The sequence below is a fragment of the Schistocerca americana genome, chromosome 2, assembly GCF_021461395.2.
Source record: "Schistocerca americana isolate TAMUIC-IGC-003095 chromosome 2, iqSchAmer2.1, whole genome shotgun sequence".
NCBI lineage: Eukaryota > Metazoa > Arthropoda > Insecta > Orthoptera > Acrididae > Schistocerca > Schistocerca americana.
Genome location: NC_060120.1, coordinates 544,387,080 through 544,411,352, shown reverse-complemented (window position 1 = coordinate 544,411,352; position 24,273 = coordinate 544,387,080). Strand labels below are relative to the sequence as shown.

The following is a 24,273-nucleotide window of genomic DNA, read 5'->3' as shown; positions in this document are numbered from 1 at the left end:
AAGGCTAGCACTTGGTTTCACAAAACTTGTGACCTGGTACCCTGCACCTAATTTCTCCTGAAGCTGCTGGCCCACACCCCTCTTATGACGCTGCCTATAAGCAGAATTCTTCTTTTCCTATTCTGGTTTGATACCAACCAGTCTTTTTTCTTTAAGCTAATATTCTTCTTCAACCTACTTTCAACTACATCTGGATGTAGGATAATGTTACCTTGAGACCTATTGTCAGTGCAATTGGTTCTCCTACCTACAAGCTGGCCAAATACCTAACAAAGTTGATGACTCCTATATTCGGCCGGTGTGAACATCACATCAGAAACTCCCAGACTTTCATTGAGAAAATCAAACAGGTTAGAGTTGGTCCAAATGACATTTTAGTGAGCCTGGATGTGGTATCGCTGTTCAAAAAAGTTCCTGTGGAGGACACTTTCAAAATGATGGCGGATCTTTTTCCTCCTGAAACTATAAAGTTGTTCCGGCATGTGATGGTGACCACCTACTTCTTGTATGGCAATAAATTTTATAAAATGATGGACGATATGACAATGGGCTCTTCGTTGTGTCCATCATTGGCTAACTTTTTTATGGAGAATTTTGAGGAACGTGCATTAAATTCAGCTCCCCTCCATCCACCCTTATTTTTTCGTTATGTTGACGATACATTTGTGGTTTGGCCACATTGTGCAGAAGCTCTCGAGCAATTCATGGAACACATGAATAGCATACGTCTGAAAATCTGGTTCACTGTTGAGATGGAGAAGGAAGGAAGGTTGCCATTTTTAGTCGTTTTAGTACGACGACAGGCGGACAGGCATCACAGCTGCTCTGTGTACCGCAAGCCGATGCATACCAATTTATACCATAATGCACAGAGTCTCCACCATCCTGTTCAAGAGCCAATTTGAACACGTTGGTATGTTGTTGTTGTTGTGGTCTTCAGTCCTGAGACTGGTTTGATGCAGCTCTCCGTGCTACTCTATCCTGTGCAAGCTTTTTCATCTCCCAGTACCTACTGCAACCTACATCCTTCTGAATCTGCTTAGTGTATTCATCTCTTGGTCTCGCTCTACGATTTTTACCCTCCACGCTGCCCTTCAATACTAAATTGGTGATCCCTTGATGCCTCAGAACATGTCCTACCAACCGATCCCTTCTTCTGGTCAAGTTGTGCCACAAACTTCTCTTCTCCTCAATCCTATTCAATACTTCCTCATTAGTTATGTGTTCTACCCATCTAATCTTCAGCATTCTTCTGTAGCACCACATTACGTTGGTATATAGAGCAAAAACTGTTTCTGATGAGGACCACTTGAAGTACGCAGTTAACCATCTGAAGAACGTGTTCTGAAAGAATGGCTATGGTGCATGTGATGTAAAAGCACCATTCTGCAAGAAAAGGAAATGTGAAAATGCTGCACGCTCACAGGATGAAACACCGATTGTGGTTCTCCCTTTTTACGGCACTATATCCACCAAAATAGGAAGAGTTCTGGGTAGACCGGGTATAAGACCGATTTTTTGTCCTCCTAAGAAAATTAAGGAGATGATGCCTCTTGTTAAGGACAGTCTTGGCCTCGGGGTCCCTGGAATTTATAATATCCCCTGTGAGTGTGGAAGCAATTTTATAGGTCAGACCATTTGTACAGTTTCCGACCACTGTGCAGAACACCAACAGCATATTAAAAATAGAGAACTGGAGAAATCGGCAACTGTGGAGCACAGCCTCACGAAAAAACATAAAATACTGTTTGATGAAACAAACATGCCTCCACATATTGGGATTCTGTTATTAAGGAGGCTGTTGAAATAAGAATGAGTGAGACGAACTTTAACCTTGATAGCGGATGCTATCTGAGCAGTGCATGGAAACGAGCGCTTAATGCAGAGAAGCAGCAGAGACATTCCTTGTAGGCTTTACGTTCTCACGGAAGCAGTGGCACCACCAGTGCAGACACTGACACCGTGTGCTACAGCAGTATGTAATCGCCGACCAATCAGAAGCCGTCCACAGGCTATGTAAGGCCACCACAGCAGCAGTGAAGACAGTCAGTTGCTCATGATGGTGGTGGTGGTGGTGATGGCTATCATCGAAAGCTTGAGATTTTATCTCAGACCGATGTGGCAAGAAAACGGAGAGTGTTTTATATATCAGTGGCATTGTGAAAGACTTCATTCTCATGAAATAACCACTCACAGACGTCAGGTGGTAGCACTAGCGATGGAGGGTATATAAAGAATGTTGGAGGAATGCAGAAAATCGTGCAGTCATTGTAATGCAGAAACAAAGTTTTTTTTTTTTTTCTGATGTCGAAAAGGGTATGATCATTGGCTTTTGGGCCAAAATGAAAGCGTTTCCAAAGCTGCTAAGTCTGTAAACTACTCACGTGCTGAGTGCTTAAAGTATACCGTGCATGGCAAGATAGTGCTATTACTGAGGAATCTGTGGTGCACCACGGGCCATAGATGACAGGTGAATGACAGCTGTGGAGATGTGTACAGGCCAATAGATGTGCAACTGTTAAACAACTTGACATCCCAAGTGAACCAAGGGGCTACCAACAGCATCTCCTTAGTGACCATTCAGCGAACATTGCTGCTTATGCATCTCCGCAGCAGGTGCCTGGTTCGTGCACCTGGTTCATGCATGCTGATAACTGTTCATCGGCGGCAAAGGTTGGAATTTGTATGCCATTACAGGTGGTCTTGTCAGATGAATCATGTTTCGTGCTCCATCAGGCAGATGACCATTTGTGTGTACGGAACGAAATGTCCAAAAGCCAACATGCCGCAACAATTGGCAGAGCTTTATGATCTGGAGAATGTTTTTGTGTCATTGTGTGGGTGATCTCATCATTCTGGAAGGCACAGTGAATGAACGCAAGTATACATCTATCCTTGCGGACAATGTCCATCCCTACATGCAGTTTGTTTTGCCTCGAAACAATAGCATCTACCAACTGGACATTCTGTGGACACACAATGTGTTTGCTATATTCCCCCGGCCACCAGCCTCTTTGGATTTAAACCCATTCAGTAATCTGTGGGACCACCTTGATTGAGCTGTTCATGGCATGTATCCTCAACCAAGAAGCCTAGCACAGCTGACCACGGCAGGGGAACAGGCATGGCTCTACATCCGTGTATGTACCTTCCAGGACCTTACTGACTCTCTCCCTGCACATTTTGCACTGGTGCACGCTGCAAAGGGAGTCATTCAGGTTTTTGACAGATGAGCACATGTACAGGGTTATTACAAATGATTGAAGCGATTTCACAGCTCTACAATAACTTTATTATTTGAGATATTTTCACAATGCTTTGCACACACATACATAAACTCAAAAAGTTTTTTTAGGCATTCATAAATGTTCGATATGTGCCTTTAGTGATTCGGCAGACATCAAGCCGATAATCAAGTTCCTCCCACACTTGGCGCAGCATGTCCCCATCAATGAGTTCGAAAGCATCGTTGATGCGAGCTCGCAGTTCTGCCACGTTTCTTGGTAGAGGAGGTTTAAACACTGAATCTTTCACATAACCCCACAGAAAGAAATCACATGGGGTTAAGTCGGGAGAGCGTGGAGGCCATGACATGAATTGCTGATCATGATCTCCACCACGACCGATCCATCGGTTTTCCAATCTCCTGTTTAAGAAATGCCGAACATCATGATGGAAGTGCGGTGGAGCACCATCCTGTTGAAAGATGAAGTCGGCACTGTCGGTCTCCAGTTGTGGCATGAGCCAATTTTCCAGCATGTCGAAATACACGTGTCCTGTAACGTTTTTTTCGCAGAAGAAAAAGGGGCCGTAAACTTTAAACCATGAGATTGCACAAAACACGTTAACTTTTGGTGAATTGCGAATTTGCTGCACGAATGTGTGAGGATTCTCTACCGCCCAGATTCGCACATTGTGTCTGTTCACTTCACCATTAAGAAAAAACGTTGCTTCATCACTGAAAACAAGTTTCGCACTGAACGCATCCTCTTCCATGAGCTGTTGCAACCGCGCCGAAAATTCAAAGCGTTTGACTTTGTCATCGGGTGTCAGGGCTTGTAGCAATTGCAAACGGTAAGGCTTCTGCTTTAGCCTTCTCCGTAAGATTTTCCAAACCGTCGGCTGTGGTACGTTTAGCTCCCTGCTTGCTTTGTTGGTCGACTTCCGCGGGCTATGCGTGAAACTTGCCCGCATGCGTTCAACCGTTTCTTCACTCACTGCAGGCTGACCCGTTGATTTCCCATTACAAAGGCATCCAGAAGCTTTAAACTGCGCATACCATCGCCGAATGGAGTTAGCAGTTGGTGGATCTTTGTTGAACTTCGTCCTGAAGTGTCATTGCACTGTTATGACTGACTGATGCGAGTGCATTTCGAGCACGACATACGCTTTCTCGGCTCCTGTTGCCATTTTGTCTCACTGCGCTCTCGAGAGCTCTGACGGCAGAAACCTGAAGTGCGGCTTCAGCCGAACAAAACTTTGAGTTTTTCTACGTATCTGTAGTGTGTCGTGACCATATGTCAATGAATGGAGCTACAGTGAATTTATGAAATCGCTTCAATCATTTGTAATAGCCCTGTATGTTACTGGATGAGTGTATAAGTGTGATTTGATGTATGCAAACAGACAAAAAGAGCCCACATTGACTGTGCAGTATGTGATTACCTATATCATTCAAGTATTAATGTGTATGTGTGTGGAGTGATTTACCACTAAGGTGGAACAACCTCTTCAATTTAGCTGTTGGGAGAGGCAGGTGCCAGACAGATTTAGTGTAAGAATCCAAAGGAAGCATAGTTCATGCATGAAAAAGAATCACTCACAATATCCTCATTTGACAAATTCAGGAGTGTTTGTTGACAATTTGAGATCTTTACCGAGTTGTATTAATGGAAGAGATTGAAAAAGAGCATGATTTGTCATGGACATTTGTTTAGCCATTATACAAGAGTGACAGAAATGCTCACCAAATTGCTGTGGGGCACACAAGAAAGACATTGTGCATCATGGAAAGCATTACCCACAAAATTCTGAAAGCCCACATGCCAAAATAACTCAAGAAACATATTACTTACGCCTAGAAATGTTAACATGTAATGATCACAATTCAAAAATTTGAGAAATTGAGGCATGTTGACAACCGTTCTTCATATGTACCATCTGCAGATGGAATAGGAATGGTGGGAAATGATATCTGTAGACAGTTGGTACTCACCACCACAAGCAGTATAGTGGTGTGTAGAGTACAGATATAGATGTTGTGGTGGTTGACATTCAGATTAGCTACTCAGAGAAAAGAAATCTGTATTTCTGTATTGTTTCATACTGTGTGTGTGGGTGTGGGGGAGGTGCATGCCATTTCTCCTTCAAGTAATATAGTTTTAGATGTTACTGGTGTTTCGGGATAATATTATTTGTTGGCAAACTTAATAAGGAACTAAATGTAGTGTGAGGCTGCTGTCAGTATGTCCAACTATTTTAAGATACACTAGACATCTGTACCAAGCAAACAAGAACATTTACAGTTAATAAGTATTTTGCCTCAGTACACACTTATAATGTATCAACTGAGTGATGAAAGATTGAAGAATGTGAAAATGATAATAAAAATGTAATAACTTCAAGTTGAACAAATATATTTCAAGGAAGACGCAATACATGAAAGTCACAGATCAAGTAAACAGAGTGAGACGTGTGTACACTTTGACAGTCAAATCATAACTGAGTCCAGTCTAGCGGCGCTGGTTGGCTGGCTGCTTAGGTGGCGCTGCTGCTGCATGGCTGGCAGACAGTGCCGCAAGCAGACGACACGCGTAACTGCGCGGCGGCACTTTGAAAGATCGGCGAGTCACAACACTTTTCCCCCCTTTGAATTTTTTGCACAGGTCTTGATGGAGGTGGCCTGTGGATTGCTAATATCCATAGGTGTTGTTTGACTGACCGTAAAGTCTCGAGGAGGAGGCTTCCCATACGGACAGAAGTGCCCCAATGATAACGGGTCGAGATGACAGGAGACGTGGGGGTCGCATCTGCTGGGGCCCCGTGCACCAATCTGCCCATTGCAGCAAGTCCGGTTGTTATAACAGGAGACCTGGGCGATGTGTCCGCATCCGTAGGAGAAGGAGGCGAGTAGAGTTGCTCCGACAGATGATGGTCATCGGGTTCCTACATGGGCACGTCTCCTGGTGGCATCAGCTCTTGTGCTGGCACCGATATGATGGTGAGAAGACTGCATTGTGAGTAATGAGAGATTCCAGTATCCCGAGCGTCAGGTAGAGCCAAAGGTGGTGTAGTGGCATCCGGAACAGGTGTTGCCGGCACATGAGGCTGAAGCTGGTCTGAATGATGCACTGCAACACCTGTGTCCGTCTGGATTTTATACAGGCGTCGGCCACGGTGTCGTAAGATGTGGCCAGGACTCCACTTTGGCCGCCTGCCATATCCCCATACCCATACAAGGTCGTCGGCGGTGAACCGACCAAGCAAAGGCACCCACGGCCGTGAGGTGGAAGGCTGCAGAAGATGAAGTAGCGTGCGGGGCTGTCGGCCATGTAAGAACTCAGCCGGGCTGTGGTCGTCGCCCATGGGGGTGAAACGGTAAGAAGCTAGAAATTGGAGAAGCGCATCATCAGCAGCAGAAGAAGTCAGGAGTTTCCTCATCTGAGCCTTAAATGTGCGGACCAGTCGTTGAGCCTCACCATTTGACTGTGGATGGAACGGAGGGGCCGTGACGTGCATGACGCCGTGACGCGCACAAAAATCTGCAAAATCGGAAGAGGCGAATTGCGGACCATTATCAGTAACAAGAGTAGAGGGAAGCGCTTCCAAAGAGAAAATGCAAGCTAGAGCATTGGTGGTTGCCGTGGTGGTAGGCGACATGCAACGGACAATGGAAGGAAAGTTGGAGTAGGCGTCAATAACGAGAAGCCAATAAGTACCTAAAAAAGATCCTGCGAAGTCAGCATGAATATGCTCCCAGGGCTTCTCAGGCGAAGGCCACGGTGACAAAGATGACTTCGGGGCAGCGGCCTGTGATGCATAAGGGCCGCAGGCAGCGACCACGTGTGCGATTTCAGAGTCATTACCAGGCCAGTACACATGACAGCGCGCAAGAGATTTTGTGCGAGAGACACCCCACTGCCCTTGGTGAAGGAGGTGCAAGACCAAAGCACGCAAAGACACAGGTACCACAACATGCGGCGAAGCATTTTCGGTGGAAAGGAGGATAACACCATCCCTAGCCATGAGGCGGTAACGAAAAGTGTAGTAGTTCCGCAATGGATCAGAAGTCTTAGTGGACGGACGATCTGGCCAATCCTTCTGAATACAGCGTAAAACCCGGGAGAGGGTAGGGTCATAACCCGCAGCAGCCGCCATCCGGTCCCCGTTGATGGGGAACCCGTCCACAACCCACTGCTCGGCAACATCCAGGTGGAAACACAAAAGTTCGTCCCTATCGAATGCCAGATCAGGACCCATGGGAAGGCAAGACAGTGCATCAGCATTCGCATGTTGAGCCGTCGGCCGGAAATGAATCTCATAATTGAAACGAGACAAGGAGAGAGCCCAACACTGGAGGCGATGTGCAGCCTTGTCGGGAAGTGACGTTGATGGATGAAACAAGGAAACAAGTGGTTTGTGATCCATAACAAGATGAAATTTGGATCAATAGAGAAAAACACCAAACTTATGAAGAGCATAAATAATGGCCAAAGCTTCTTTTTCAATTTGAGAATACTTTTGTTGGGCATCCGTGAGCGTTTTGGGGGCATAAGCAATGGGTTATTCAGAACCGTCAGAAAAACGGTGCGCAAGGACTGCACCGACCCTGTATTGAGAGGCGTCCGTGGCAAGAACAAGATGTTGGCCAGGTCGATAAGTAGCCAGGCAAGGGGCCTGTTTCAGCATAGTCTTCCATTTCTGGAAAGCTGCATTGCGTGACACGGACCGGTGAAAAGGCACGTTTTTATGCAACAGGCGATGCAACGGCTGAACCACCAAAGCAGCAGACAGTGAAAATTTGTGATAGTATGCTATTTTCCCCAAGAAGGCCTGCACTTCCTTAACAGATGTAGGGCGAGGAAGGGCATCAATCGCAGCGACAGTTTGCTGATGCAGACGAATACCATCCCGAGAGAGTTGAAACCTCAAGTATGTGATAGGTGCCTGAAAAAATTTTGATTTCTGAAGATTACACTTAAGACCGGCAGTCTGTAAGACATGAAAAAGTGTGCGGAGATTTTGAAGATGTTCAGCAGTGATGGAGCTAGTGACAACAATGCCGTCCTGGTATTTTATACACCCAGGGACAGTGAGCAATAATTGTTCCAAGAATCGCTGAAAGAGAGCGGGGGTGCTGTCAACCCCGAATGGCAATCGTTGGTATTGATAGAGGCCGAAAGGTGTGTTAAGGACCAGAAACTGCCGGGAAGCAGTGTCGAGAGGAAGTTGATGATAAGCTTCTGACAGGTCAAGTTTAGAAAAATACTGGCCTCCAGCAAGTTTAGTGAACAGTTCTTCAGGTCGAGGCATAGGGTAAGTGTTGATAAGGCATTGAGCATTTACAGTGGCTTTGAAATCGCCACAGAGATGAATATCACCATTTGGCGTAGCAACAACAACGATAGGAGAGGACCACTCACTGAAATTGACAGGAAGCAAGACCCCTGAAGCAGTGAGACGATCCAGCTCCCATTTGACCTGATCACAAAGGGCTACAGGAATGGGCTGAGCCCGAAAAAACTTAGGCCGAGCAGTGGGTTTGAGCGTGATATGAGCTTCAAAGTCGTTTGCACGGCCTAACCCAGGAGAAAAAAGGGACGAAAATGTCTTCGACAAGGAATCCAATTGAGCATAAGGAATAGCATCAGAGACGAGATTGACAGAGTCATCTATGGAGAACCCAAAAACGCAAAAGTCATCAAAACGAAAAAGATTCTCCGCGTTACTATGGTCGACCACAAATATGAGAACAGTGCGAATGACAGATTTCTAAGATACCTCAGCATCAAATTGTCCCAAGAGAGAAATCTTCTGTTTATTGTAAGTCCGTAATTGCCTAGTGACAGGTGACAGGATTGGAGAACCCAACTGAAGATACGTCTGAGAATTGGTGATAGTGGCAGCAGAACCAGTATCCACCTGCATGCGAACATCTCGTCCAAGTATTTGGACAGTGAGGAATAACTTCCCTGAAAGGGAAGAAGTACAATTGACAAACAACACAGAATCAGAATCAGCGTCATGTTCATGAACATCATGTATGCGGTCGGATTTGCAAACGGATGACACATGACCCTTTTTTTGCATTTGTGACACACGGCCCAACGTTGTGGACAATCTTCTCGTGAATGTTTCATAAAACACTGCGGACATGAAGGAAGTTGCCATGGGTTTTGCTGCAGTTTCTTAGAGGTTTGTTTACTGTTAGGCCAAGGCTGTGCTTGGGAGCGTACTGGGGCCACATCAGCCGGCAGGGACACGCCACACGCATCGTCAACATCGCACAGAGGTTGTATTTCCCCGACATCGCCCCATGCCTCTATTTGCGCTCCAGCAGCGCTAGAAATTTCAAAAGATGGATAGGACTTCATCTAGAGTCAGATTTGCCAACTGAAGGGTACGTTGCCTAACTTCTTTGTCGGGCACTGATCGGATAATAGCATCCCATACCATGGAATTGGCGTAGGATTCTTTGTGAACTTCAGTAACAAATTGACACTTTCTACTGAGGCCGTGAAGTTCAGCAGCCCAAGCGCGATAGGATTGATTCGGTTGTTTTTGGCAACGATAAAAGGCAACACGAGAGGCTATGACATGCGTTTGCTTTTGAAAATAGACAGACAGAAGTGAGCACATTTCAGCAAAAGACAGAGACGCAGGATCTTTCAAAGGAGCCAATTGGGACAACAACCGATACATTTGAGGTGAAATCCATGTAAGGAACAGAGACTTATATGTTTGTTCGTCCGCGACATGAAATGCCAAGAAGTGCTGTTGAAGGCATTTTTCGTAATCAGAGCAGTCTTCTGCCTTCTCGTCGTCAGGAGGAAAAGTAGGTAGAGACAACGATGAGAGACGCCCCGCATTTGATGCCGCGACGAAATCATGAATCGCATTTGTGAGAAGCGTTTGCTGTTCTACAAGACCTTGCAATACTTGCTCTAAAGTAGCCATGGAAACATGTGGGTCAACGATGGAAAAGAAAAATCACTACCTCATCACCAATTGTAATAACTTCAAGTTGAACAAATACATTTCAAGGACGACGCAATACATGAAAGTCACAGATCAAGCAAATAGAGTGAGACGTGTGTACACTTTGACAGTCAAATCATAACTGAGTCCAAATCTAGTGGCCGCTGGCTGGCTGGCCACTTAGGTGGCGCTGTTGCTGCATGGCTGGCAGACAGTGCCGCATGTAGAGGACGCCCGTAACTGCGCGGCGGCTCTTTGAAAGATCGGCGAGTCACAACAAAAAATTTAGTTAATTTTGTCACTGGTACAGTAATACAAATTGAAAATGCGTGACATTTATAATGATGGGAAGTCATGATTTTGATAGTTGGCTACTTCATTGTTATAACGACTAAATACACTAGCTTCTAGCTGTCTTTTGTTTTGGAGGGAAAATAACATTTCATTGAAGACATTGCTAACATAAAACCTTTATTCTAGGTAAGCACAAATAGTTTTACCACAAAAACTATTTTAAATGCACTGTGGTCATATCTGTCACAAAAAACATGTATTTATTTCAATTATAAGAAATTTATTTTGTGTATGATGATAAAACTTCATGAAGGTTACATTATGTTGATACTGAACGTGTTTCTACAATATTACTTTGAAACAGGAATGCACTTAGCTTAATTTTCATGTGACGGGTGTGACAGCTGTTGTATGATGGATGCGACACTTGTTAAAAGTAACATGTTCTGGTTTTATTGTTGCATCATGTTACAATGAAAGACTAAAATAAGTACTTTTTTAAGAAGGCTCTTAAAATTATACTATTCACCTGTAAAATTTTCCTTTTAAACCGATTATGGTAAACAAACATTCATAGACACTGTTAATTAATTCTCTATTTACTTCAGATGAAGGCTAAACCAGCAGCAGACAGGAAAGGATTGTCCCATGAAAAGCTTAAGTAAGATGAATAGAAGGGAAAGAACATCTGCAACAAGAACGTCATCGAGATACAATAAGATGTGAAAATAATAGAGAGAACTGTGTGGAAACAACAGAAACTTAAGTTGAAAAGACTAAATGATAGAGAAAGGCAGAAGTGACATTGTTTAAAGAAACATTTATTACTAACTGAAACTACTGAACAATTGCCAACAACATTATCTCCAATAGCATTGTACAAGTGTGCACAATCACTTGGAAAATTTGTGTCACGATGCAGAAAATTGCTTTGTCAGAATCCAAACAAAAAAAACTGCTGTTTGTGAAAAACTTGTGATGGAAGTCTTGCCAGAAATAAGTAGAAAAATAACGAAAGAAAATACACCAGTGAATAATCAGATAACACAGGAGCTAAAGGATACAGTTACAGACTTCTTCTGTAGGGATGACATTATCATTCAAGCCCCAGGAAAAAGGGACTTCAAATCTGCAAAAGATGGGGAGATTGAGACTATTAGTGAAACATATGAGCTATTTAGAAAGGAATATAATGAAACCACGAATTCAAATTGTTCCTTCAGCATGAAGGAATCAAAGTTTCATGATCTTTGCCCTCGGTTCATTATCCCAGTCAAGGAAAATTCTCACAATGTTTGCATTTGCAAGTATCGTGCTGATTTTGATTTCCTGATAAAAGCAGTGATATTTTTGATCCAGAGATTCCAGGACCGTGTAAGAATGTTTTAATTAAGTTACATTGCGCTACTGAAGGTTTGAAAAGGTAATGGCTCATTATTAGATGCCGTAAGTGAAATCAACAGTAAATTTACATACACTATGTGTTTAAAAGTATCCGGACACCTGGCTGAAAATGACTTACAAGTTTGTGGCACCCTCCGTCGGTAATGCTGGAATTCAATATGGTGTTGGCCCACCGTTAGCCTTGATGACAGCTTCCACTCTCGCAGGCATATGTTCAATCAGGTGCTGGAAGATTTATTGTGGAATGGCAGCTCTTTCTTCACAGAGTGCTGCATTGTGGAGAGGTATTGATGTTGGTTGGCGAGTCCAGGCGTTCCAAAATGTCCCAAAGGTGTTCTATAGGATTCAGGTCAGGACACTGTGCAGGCCAGTCCATTACAGGGATGTTATTGTCATGTAACCACTCTGCCACAGGCCGTGCATAATGAACAGATGCTCCATCATGTTGAAAGATGCAATTTCCATCCCTGAATTGCTCTTCAACAGTGGGAAGCAAGAAGGCACTTAAAACATCAATGTAGACCTGTGCTGTGACAGTGCCATGCAAAACAATAACGGGTGCAAGCCCCCTCCATGAAAAACACAATCACAACACCACCACCTTCGAATTTTACTGTTGGCATTACACACGCTGGCAGATGATGTTTACCGGGCATTCACCATACCCACACTCTGCCATTGGATCGCCACATTGTGTACCGTGATTTGTCACTACACACAATGTTTTTACACTGTTCAATCAACCAATGTTTACGCTCCTTACACCAAGCAAGGCATCGTTTGGCATTTACCGGCGTGATGTGTGGATCAAGAGCAGCTGCTTGACCATGAAACAAGTTTTTTCTTTTTCAGCCTAACTGTCATAGTATTTGCAGTGGATCCTGTTGCAGTTTGGAATTCCTGTGTGATGGTCTAGATAGATGGATGCCTGTTACACATTACCACCCTCTTCAACTGCTGGCAGTCTCTGTCAGTCAACAGACAAAGTCGGCCTGTATGCTTTTGTACTGTACATGTCCCTTCATGTTTCCACTTCACAATCACATTGGAAACAGTGGATCTAGGAATGTTTATGAGTGTGGAAATCTCACGTATAGATGTATGACACAAGTGACACCCAATCACCTGACCACGTTCGAAGTCCCTGTGTGCCGTGGAGCACCCCATTCTGCTCTCTCATGTCTAATGACTACTGAGGTCGCTGATAAGGAGTACCTGGCAGTAGGTGGCAGCACAATGCACCTAATATGAAAAACATATGTTTTTTGGGGGGGGGTGTCCAGATACTTTTGATCACATAGTGTACTTGAAAATCGACTGCTATGTTAAAAGTGTCCAGTCTGAATATTTTGACAACAAAAAGTGTGTCACAGAGGAAAATGAATGTGTGCTGCAAATCAACTTTGCTGTGAATTATGAAGCTCTTTATCAGGATGAGATAGCTAGTGCATATTGGAGTTATTTATTATCAACAATATTCACTAGCTGTGCTTGGCTTAAAGGTACAAAGCATGCAATTGTAGTTGTAAATAATGAACTTTCTCATGCTAAGGCGGATGTTTGGGTTTTTCTGAAAGCTGTTCTTACTAAACTGAAAACAAAGTTTCCTCAGTTGGAAAAAGTATTCGTGTTTTCCAATTGATGTGCTGCACAGTTCAAAAACGAATATACGTTACTGAGTCCGTATTTCACGAGTGAGGATTTTGGTGTGACAGGAGAGTGGCACCTTTTTGCAACATCCCATGGCAAAGGGACAGTGGACAGTGTAGGTGGCACTATAAAGCATAAAACATTTATGTGAGTAAAGGCCAGGAAAACCATTATCAATTATGCACTTGACTTCTACACTTGTATTTCACAACATGAATTGGATGTTAAAGCACTGTATGTCCCAGCAAAGAAAATAACTACACACAGATCAGTGTTGAAAGAGTAGTGGGATAGTTGTCCAGTACCCATGCTACAGTCTAAGTATCACTTTGGAGTGAAGAATGGTCAAGTCTGCGTTGGAATCTGTATGTGAAACTCAAAATTTGTTGTTAGCTTATCATGAGGGAAATATCTCCATCTAGGACATTGCACTGACTGATTTCATACAAGGTGCTCTAAAAATGGAAACCCCAAAACACAGCAAAGGCCAGACAAATAGGAAAATTCTGTATTACGCTAAGGGAATTGGTATTTGTGCAGAAAGATGTGAAGTATAACTGATTACATGCATCAGAGTGGTAGTTTCTGGATTTGGCCAGAAAAAAAAGACATTTCAATGGAAACTATATCTTTTATTCTTATAAAAGTTCCTCCTCCAGTTCCAGTGAACAGCGAGGGCCAGTTTCAGTTCAAATAGCTGTTTAAAATAACGGTATAAAACAGTGCTTTATCACTTCTGTAAGCAATAAACATAGTGCCTGATGTATACCATTTCTGGTGATATTTTTCTTATAGAAGAAATGTCAGTTATAAATCTCATTATTATGACCTTGTTTCTCATCAAAATGAATTATTTGATTTATTTCAGAGCATTCTACACTGTTTATTTGTAATACTTAGCTTGACTTCGGACAAGCTCAGTTAGTTGAATGAGGTCACTCCCCTCACATTTAAAGTCATACGCATCACAGCAATAACATGTTTCACAAATTAAAAATATCTAAATTTTTAAAAATTACTGTATTTCATCCCGTATTGATTTCTTGCCCAAGTTTAAAAAAATATAAGTGCTACAGTGTGACTAATAGTTTCACAGAACCTGCATCGTAAGTGATGTCAAAACAAAGTCATACCTGTCACCAAAATTAATTTTTGTTTGTCTTGATTTGTAAATTCTAAGAAAAGAAATAATGGCATAAATAAAGATTGTAAGCATTCTCAAGTAATAGGTAATCGCTTAAATTAGCAAAAATTAGAAAAGTTCTCAAAGAAAATACATAAGTCATTAAAATCTTCCGTACGTCACACACAAGACTAAGGAATGGATGTAGGATGGATAGAACATATTACCCTTATTACATGTCTGTGTACAGCAAATATTTCCTTCCACAGTGACGAGTTACTCTAGAATATGGCACCATAAGATCATAATGAATGGAGACAGGAAAAATGAGTCAGGGGAAACAGGGGTATTCAGAATATTTTATAGGAAAAGTAGGAGAAACTGGGATATTTGGAATATTTGTATTCAATCTCTGTGAAATTTCAAAACAAAGCAACCTACATATTTCAGTTAAATAATATATAAATACTTAGACATTGTCCAATTCTGTCATATTTTTATAGTGGCTTACAGGCAAATTTAACGTTGTGTTTTTTTTGTTAACTGTATGTTCGAATTACCCTACCGAGGTTTATTAGGACAGAGTAGTCATTTATATTTGTAATGTATGTCATGTGAGAGCAATAGGAACATACTTGATCTTAGTAGCATCTGTCTGATGATGTCATCAGAATCAGTACATCTGTTCTTGAGATATCAGATGTCAACAAATATCAAAATGAATATAGTTACTTTAACACAATACAACATTTGTTATTTTTAAAGGAAAGAATGTTACCTTTTCCAGGCTTGCACATATAATATGCTGAAACAGGATAAAAAAAAATTTTTTGGAGTAAAGTCATCAATGAAAGTTAAGTTGCAAGCACAGACATAATCACATCGAATGCTTGTCAAAGTTTTTGGCGAATATGCTCTTAAGAAAACACAGAGTTTAGAGTGGTTAAAAAAATTCAAAAGTGTTGATTTTGACGTGAGAAACGATCACCACAGGAAACCACGTAAAAAGTTCGAAGACAACAAATTGCATGCCTTATTGGATGAAGATGATGCTCCAACTCAACAGGAACTCGCGAAACAATTGAGTGTGACTCAGAAAGCCATTTCTTTTTGGTTGAAAGCTATGGGAAAGTTCAGAAAGTGGGAAAATGGGTTCTGCATGAACTGAATGAGGGACAGCAAACAAATTGAAAGACCACTTGTGAAATGCTGCTCGCTAGATACAAAAGACAGTCGTTTTTCCATCGTATAGTGACAGGTGATGAAAAATGGATATATTTTGAGAAAGCTAAGCATTGTGAATTATCGGGGAATCCAGGCAAACCATCGACAGCCAATGCAAGACCAATTCGCTTTGGAAAGAAAACGATGCTCTGTGTTTGGTGGAATCAGTAGAGTGTTATCTGTTACTAGCTGCTAAAACCTGGTGAAACCATTAACACTGATCGCTACCAACAGCATATGATCAATTTAAATCGAGCATTATGTGAAAAATGACCGGGATATGGAAAAAGGCAACACAGAGTCATATAGCTCCATGATGATGCACCATCACACACAGCTAAACGGGTCAGGCAACCAATCAAGGTGTTTCGTAGGGAAATACTAAGGCATGTGGCTTATTCTCCAACTTGGCTCCATCCGATTATCATTTGTTTGCTCACTGGGACACGCTGTCACTGAACATTGCATCAGTTCATATGAAAATTTACAAAAATGGCTCAGTGATTGGTTCGCTTCAAAGGAAGAACTGCTTTTTGGCATGACGTAGAGTTCCCATTTTAACATGGCATTTTTACTTTGGTCAACACTCATGCAAAGACGATTAAAGTGATCTCCATGTTGCCCACGATACACTGTTTCCTGGGGTAGCTCCTGTTTTGGAGGTCTCCAATCACTTTTAGCTGTTTTCTGCCAATGTTGAAGCCTCTCTTCTGTCCTTGACTTCACAAAGGGGGAGACACTTGAAATGAAGCTAAATTTTCCTGCTGCGAAAACACTGAGCAACAGGTTCATACCCATGAAATGGGAGTCTGTCATCAGTGTTGACTTCAATCCGTTTGGATTTTGCTGTAACTGTCCATCTGATACTGAATGAAGCTATTCCGGTCAGAACCTGGATCTTCTCAGCTTTGAATGGTATCAAACCTTCCGTCACCTGGCGGAAAGTTTGGTGAAGAGCAATATCGACTTGTTTCGAGTGGCACGGTTGGTGCCACATAGTGGAAACATATTTTCCTACCACGTAGCACAAGGCTATAGCTGCCACCCAAAGTATATTTGGGCTTGATCCCCAACTTGAGCCTTTGAGGTTTTTGAAGATAGTGTGCTGCAACTCCATTCTGGCACTGTCACAATGTTCTTTGAATGTCGGACTTCTGTCAAAGAATAACCTCAAAGTATTTAGAGAACGACATTGATTATCAGCAAAATGAATTGACCCTTTGTTATCAGTTTAATGGGGCCATGATATGTGTATTTCACATTGATTTCAATGAGATCATTTTTCGTTGCCCAGTCATAAGTTTATGGCATCTCTTGTTTCAGAAATATAGCTGTTGCACAAGAATTTGCCAAGTTTACACTTAAAACTCTTCCACTGTTCTTAATAATATACGCTGCAGAACACATACTTCAAAAAATTCATGGCAGCAATCATTTTAAGATTATTATATTCACCATTACTATGTTGAATGAATACTATATCATCACTGGAATTGTTATAAACAACTTCACCATTTGAATATGATGGTCTTCTATCAACACTAATGCTTTTAGAATTTTTGTTTTTGTTTATTTTCTCCTTTGGCTTAACCCCCCCCCCCCCCCCCCCCCCCCCGCCCCCCCCCCCGTGAACCATGGACCTTGCCATTGATGGGGAGGCTTGCGTGCCTCAGCGATACAGATAGCCATACCGTAGTTGCAACCACAACGGAGGGGTATCTGTTGAGAGGCCAGACAAATGTGTGGTTGCTAAAGAGGGGCAGCAGCCTTTTCAGTGTGTGGTTGCTAAAGAGGGGCAGCAGCCTTTTCAGTAGTTGCAGTTCTGGATGATTGACTGATCTGGTCTTGAAACACTAACCAAAATGGCCTTTCTGTGCTGGTACTGTGAACGGCTGAAAGCAAGGGGAAACTAAAACCATAATTTTTCCCGAGGGCATGCAGCTTTACTGTATGGTTAAATGATGATGGAGTCCTCTTGGGTAAAATATTCCGGAGGTAAAGTAGTCCCCCATTTGGATCTCCAGGTGGGAACTACTCAGGAGAACATCATTATCAGGAGAAAGAAAACTGGTGTTCTACGGATCGGAGCGTGGAATGTCAGATCCCTTAATCAGGCAGGTAGGTTAGAAAATTGAAAAAGGTAAGTGGATAGGTTAAAGTTAGATTTAGTGCGAATTAGTGAAGTTCGTTGGCAGGAGGAACAAGACTTCTGGTCAGGTGAATACAGGCTTATAAATACAAAATCAAATAGGGGTAATGCAAGAATAGATATAATAATGAATAAAAAAATAGGAGTGCGGGTAAGCTACTAAAAACAGCATAGTGAACACATTATTATGGCCGAGATAGACACGAAACCCATGCCTACATGCCAACTAGCTCCACAGATGACGAAGAGATTGATGAAATGTATGACGAGATAAAAGAAATTATTCAGATAGTGAAGGGAGACGAAAATTTAATAGTCATGGGTGACTGGAATTAGGTAGTAGGAAAAGGAAGAGAAGGAAACATAGTAGGCGAATACAGAATGGGGATAAAAAATGAAAGAGGAAGCCGCCTGGTAGAATTTCGCACAGAGCATAACTTAATCATAGCTAACACTTGGTTCAAAAATCATAAAAGAAGGTTGTATACATGGAAGAGGCCTGGAGATACTCGAAGGTATCAGATAAACTATATTATGCTAAGACAGAGATTTAGGAACCAGGTTATAAATTGTAAGACATTTCCAGGGGCAGATGTGGACTCTGACCACAATCTATTGGTTATGACCTGTAGATTAAAACTGAAGAAACTGCAAAAAGGTGGGAATTTGAGGAGATGGGACCTGGATAACTGACTAAACCAGAGGTTGTACAGAGTTTCAGGGAGAGCATAAGGGAACAATTGACAAGAATGAGGGAAAGAAATACAGTAGAAGAAGAATGGGTAGCTCTGAGGGATGAAGTAGTGAAGGAGGCAGAGGATCAAGCAGGTAAAAAGACGAGGGCTAATAGAAATCCTTGGGTAACGGATGATATATTGAATTTAACTGATGAAAGGAGAGAATATAAAAATGCAGTAAATGAAGCAGGCGAAAAGGAATACAAACTTCTAAAATATGAGATTGACAGGAAGTGCAAAATGGCTAAGCAGGGATGGCTAGAGGACAAATGTAGAGATGTAGAGGCATATCTCACTAGGGATAAGATAGATACTGCTCTGCCTACAGGAAAATTAAAGAGACCTTTGGAGAAAAGAGAACCACTTGCATGAATATCGAGAGCTCAGATGGAAACCCAGTTCTAAGCAAAGAAGGGAAAGCAGAAAGGTGGAAGGAGTATGTAGAGGGTCTGTAAAAAGGCGATGTACTTGAGGACAATATTATGGAAATGGAAGAAGATGTAGATGAAGATGAAATGGGAGATATGATTCTGCGTGAAGAGTTTGACAGAGCACTGAAAGGCCTAAGCCGAAACAAGGCCCCGGGAGTAGACAACATTCCATGAGACAGGCGAAATACCCTCAAACTTCAAGAAGAATGTAATAATCCCAAAGAAACCAGGTGTTGACAGATGTGAAAATTACCGAACTATCAGTTTAATGAGCCAGCTGCAAAAGACTAATGTGAATTCTTTACAGATGAATGGAAAAACTGGTAAAGCCGACCTCGGGGAATATCAGTTTGGATTCCATAGAAATATTGGAACATGTGAGGCAATACTGACCCTTACGACTTATCTTAGAAGCTAGATTAAGAAAAGGCAAACCTATGTTTCTAGCATTTTTAGGCTTGGAGAAAGCTTTTGACAGTATTGACTGGAATACTCTCTTTCAAATTATAAAGGTGGCAGGGGTAAAATACAGGGAGGGAAAGGCTATTTACAATTTGTACAGAAACCAGATGGCAGTTATAAGAGTCGAGGGGCATGAAAGGGAAGCAGTGGTTGGGAAGGGAGTGAGACAGGGTTGTAGCCTCTCCCCAATGTTATTCAATCTGTATATTGAGCAAGCAGTAAAGGAAACAAAAGAAAAATTCAGAGTAGGTATTGAAATCCATGGAGAAGAAATAAAAACTTTGAGGTTCGTCGATGGCACTGTAATTCTGTCAGAGACAGCAAAGGACTTGGAAGAGCAGTTGAAGGGAATGGACAGTGTCTTGAAAGGTGGATATAAGATGAACGTCAACAAAAGCAAAATGAAGATAATGGAATGTAGTCAAATTAAGTCAGGTGATGCTGCGGGAATTAGATTAGGAAATGAGACACTTAAAGTAGTAGATGAGTTTAGCTATTTGGGGAGCAAAATAACTGATGATGGTCGAAGTAGAGAGGATATAAAATGTAGACTGGCAATGACAAGAAAAGCGTTTCTGAAGAAGAGAAATTTGTTAACATCGAGTGTAAATTTAAGTGTCAGGAAGTCGTTTCTGAAAGTATTTGTATGGAGTGTAGCAATGAAGGGAAGTGAAACATGGATAATAAATAGTTTGGACAGGAAGAGAATAGAAGCCTTCGAAATGTGGTGCTACAGAAGAATGTTGAAGTTAAGATCGGTAGATCACATAACTAATGATGAGGTATTGAATGGAATTGGGGAGGAGTTCGTGGCACAACTTGACTAGTAGAAGGGATCAGTTGGTAGGATATGTTCTGAGGCATCAAGGGATTACCAATTTAGTATTGGAGGGCAGCGTGGAGGGTAAAAATTGTAGAGGGAGACCAAGAGATGAATACACTAAGCAGATTCAGAAGGATGTAGGCTGCAGTACGCACTGGGAAATGGAGCAGCTTGCACAGGATAGAGTAGCATGGAGGGCTGCATCAAACCAGTCTCAGGACTGAAGACCACAACAACAACAACAACAACAACAACAACATGTGCTAATGTCAGAAGAGGAAAAAGGGGGTGGGGGGGGGGGGGGTAGAGGAAGCAACTGCTGTGTTTTACCTAGCTTTCCATTTGTCTACATTTTATATGTTTTTACCACATTCATCTCATAAAAGTATTTATAAGGGCACTGATAATCATGATGTGCGATGCATTAAAGAGAAAACTACCGTCAGATTCTTCTGTGCTAGGGACCTGCTCTCTCCCTAGGAAACATGTTAGTGGTTATAGAACTAAGGGTAAGGTGACACCAGTCCCACTCTACACCATCTTGAAGGCAATATGTGTTGTCATCAATTTGTCACTGAATATCACTGTATGTATGGTGTATTTCCCACCTCATGATCTACTTGAAATATGAGTCTCAAAGACCCAATTAGGCAACTCTCCAGAGACTACAACTTGTTGAGGATTTTAATGCAGATCATATGCTTTGGGTTTCCAATAATACCTACCCCAGTGGTTAAGTTCTTGAAAGACTCTTTGTACCAGAAGACATGTGTCTTTTGAACAGAGGTCAAGTGAAGCATTTCAGCTGGGCAACAAGATCATTCCCAGGCATTGACCTGTATTTTTATTTGCCAGCACAGATATTTCAGAGTGCTAACTGGACACTCACCTTTACTCAAGCAATCATTTCATCAACTGGATACACTTCCCAGAAGAAACCTTGAAATAAAGCAGCTGAAGTGGGTGCCCAGCAAAGTGAAGTGGAAGTTCTTGTAGCACCTTAAAAGACAGTGTGGTCCCTAGTGAAATGATGAATATTGCTCTGCTGGTAGGATCAGATGGGTAACATTATGAAGTTTGAAGACCAGATCATCAAGGGACAATCATTTGAGTGACAGGAATAGAACTGCAGTTAAGAATTAAAGAGAGTAGTAAAAGGTCATGAGAATTTCTGAATTCCATTCGTCTTCTGCCTTCATCTCAAGAGTATGGGAACTGATAAGGAAGATCCCTGGTAAAGGCTGATTGACACCTGTTGCAGTAAATAATTGATGTGATTATTTTAATGTCTCCATCTGACACAGCAAACCCACTGATTAATTCCTTTCATAACATAGGACTGCTGCTAAGAAAAGTCCCACATTTCTAGGTTGGAAAGAAGTTGCAGAGGGGATGTGGTTGAACTTAAGTTCAGGTGATCTAGAAGATTATAGCTGCCTCATCTTCATGTGGAAGTTGGAAAATGCCTGGTTTGTTGCTAAGGATGCAGCCCCAGGACCAGATGTTATTATTTACAGCTGACGTGTCCAGTTGTGTAAGGGGTTGAAATAAATCCATCTATGGTTGCTGATACTATATCCAAACATGGAGAAAAGTTATTATGACAGTCCTCTTAAAACTATAGAAGCAATCACAAGCAGTGTTGGAAAGATCCTTGAGTGGCAGTAAACTGCTTCACAGTGTGTGTGTCAGACAGAAATAAACTTGACATCTTGAGGTGTCTGGTCTTCTGCCAGATATCAGGGTCATTCAGCATTTCCAGCTTCTTGATATTTCAATACATCTCTTCCCTTTAAAGTCTCTTGATGTAATTCTTCAGAATTTCCTGACAATTTGTTGATACCTTGAGGATATCAGCAGCATCAGTGTGGCATTACTTTTCAGCAGTGTGACTTATTATCTTTATCAAGTGCTGCTCGTTCAAAGAAACGGGTCCGGTATTTATACCTATGGTCTTCTCCCTCCATGATTGGTTCCAGGCCTTCTGTCTGCTCTCCGTTCCCCCTAGTAGCATCCTGAGGCATTGCCTCTTTGTACAGTGCACCAGTCTGCATGCTGGCATTCTGTTTTCGGTCTGGTGCAGTTCTAGATGTTCCCATTGCTGTCGTCTTCCACTAGAATTATCCTGTGACATTCCATCTTTGGTCTGGTGCACCTGGTGCTCTGCTCCCCATGTCCAGACTCTCAACTCTTTTTGTAGATTTCTGCTACTGCCCATTTGTGTTTTCAATAACTACAGTGCAGGATCCCAGGCTGTACTGAGGTGTAACCCAATGTTGTGATTCATGAGGTTCTTTGTCACCTTTATCTCTGTAGACTTTCTTACAACACTGTACCAATATGCAGGGGTCTGTATCAGAACCCTCATTTCACCAAAGTTCATGGAATGAGTAAGTTTCAGACATCGCTTGGCAACGTTTTAGTCAGAACATCAGAGGCACACGCAGCATGAATAAGAAATATTGGAGAGAGCTTGTATGGTATGATCTTTCTATCTAAATATACATTTATTAGTCAGACCACAATATCTTCACCTGAAACTATTATACATTTAATTTAATGACTCACTATCAGAGATGCTTTAAGGTGAAAAGCTGTATTGTTCACAGGCATATGATGAATTTTCTGTGGATGTGTAACCATTTCTATATTGTTTCCAGTTCCTAAATGCACTATTTTTCTGTTAATTTTCAGGTAGGTGGTGCTACAGGTTACATTGGGGATCCAAGTGAGAGAACAACAGATAGGCCTGCACTCAGTGCAGAATACATAAAACATAATGTGAGTGGCATAACAGAGAATGTAGAACAACTGTTTAAAAATCATGACACATTTTTGTGGAAAGGTCAGGGTCATGGAGATGATGGTGACTTAGTGCCAGTTACGTATGTAAAAACAGAATTGATCAGTTGTTATTGTGTATCATGTGAACATATATAACATAGTGTTTATCTTACAGAATAGTCAACAACTATACTTGGTATGAAAAATTGAATGTACTGTCATTTATGGGCAACATAGGACGCAACTTCAGGATGGGAACCATGCTTTCTCGGCAGAGTGTAGGATCTCGTATAGCATCTGAGACTGGCATGAGCTTCACAGAATTCACTTACCAAATTTTCCAAGCATATGATTGGTTATACCTACTTGAGAATTATGACTGCAGATTTCAGATTGGTGGTAGCGACCAGATGGGAAATATTGTCTCAGGACATGACTTAATTTCAAGAGTTTCAAATAGAAAAGTTTATGGTAAGTTGTGAAATGCATGTGGAAAATATACACTCTGTTTATACTTCCTGTACAGTTCATCCTAGATTGTGTTCATCAGAAGCTTGAAATACTCAGTTGAAAGCAAATTAAGAGTTTTTGCTTGGGGAGACATTGAAGCTTTGTATGTTTGAGCGATAAGAATAAGACGTGGTATTACTTATGCAAATACTTCCATGTTACAAATAATCTGATAGAGTAATTGTTTATTTTTTTGAGGTAACTTTCATGCTGTGATGAATTATCATTTATCGGAATCTTAAACAGGAGTTCTGCAAAAGACACACTTTTCTTGATACATGGTTCAAAAATAACAGTGCACATAGCTATCATGGGATGAGGAAGACAATGATACAGGTTGTGTAGAATGATAGAAGAAGTTGCAGATATTATTATTCTAGTTCCTAGGGGACATTTTTGGTTCCTGCTGGGTGGAAACAAAAATTAGTTGAACCCCTACCCAGCAATGGTAACCCAAAATCAGCTTGCAATTACAGGCAAAACAC

The 24,273-nt window shown here is 41.8% G+C and overlaps 1 protein-coding gene across 2 annotated transcripts in view; it reads left to right on the top strand.

Moving 5' to 3' along the window:
* LOC124595022 (tyrosine--tRNA ligase, mitochondrial) overlaps nt 1–24,273 on the top strand; it is a 111,386-nt gene that overhangs the window by 8,769 nt on the left and 78,344 nt on the right. For both annotated transcript variants that reach the window (XM_047133573.1, XM_047133572.1), the window contains exons 3-4: nt 23,189–23,379; nt 23,454–23,749. In XM_047133573.1, coding sequence (XP_046989529.1) covers nt 23,189–23,379; nt 23,454–23,749 — 487 coding nt within the window. The remainder of the gene's footprint in view (nt 1–23,188; nt 23,380–23,453; nt 23,750–24,273) is intronic.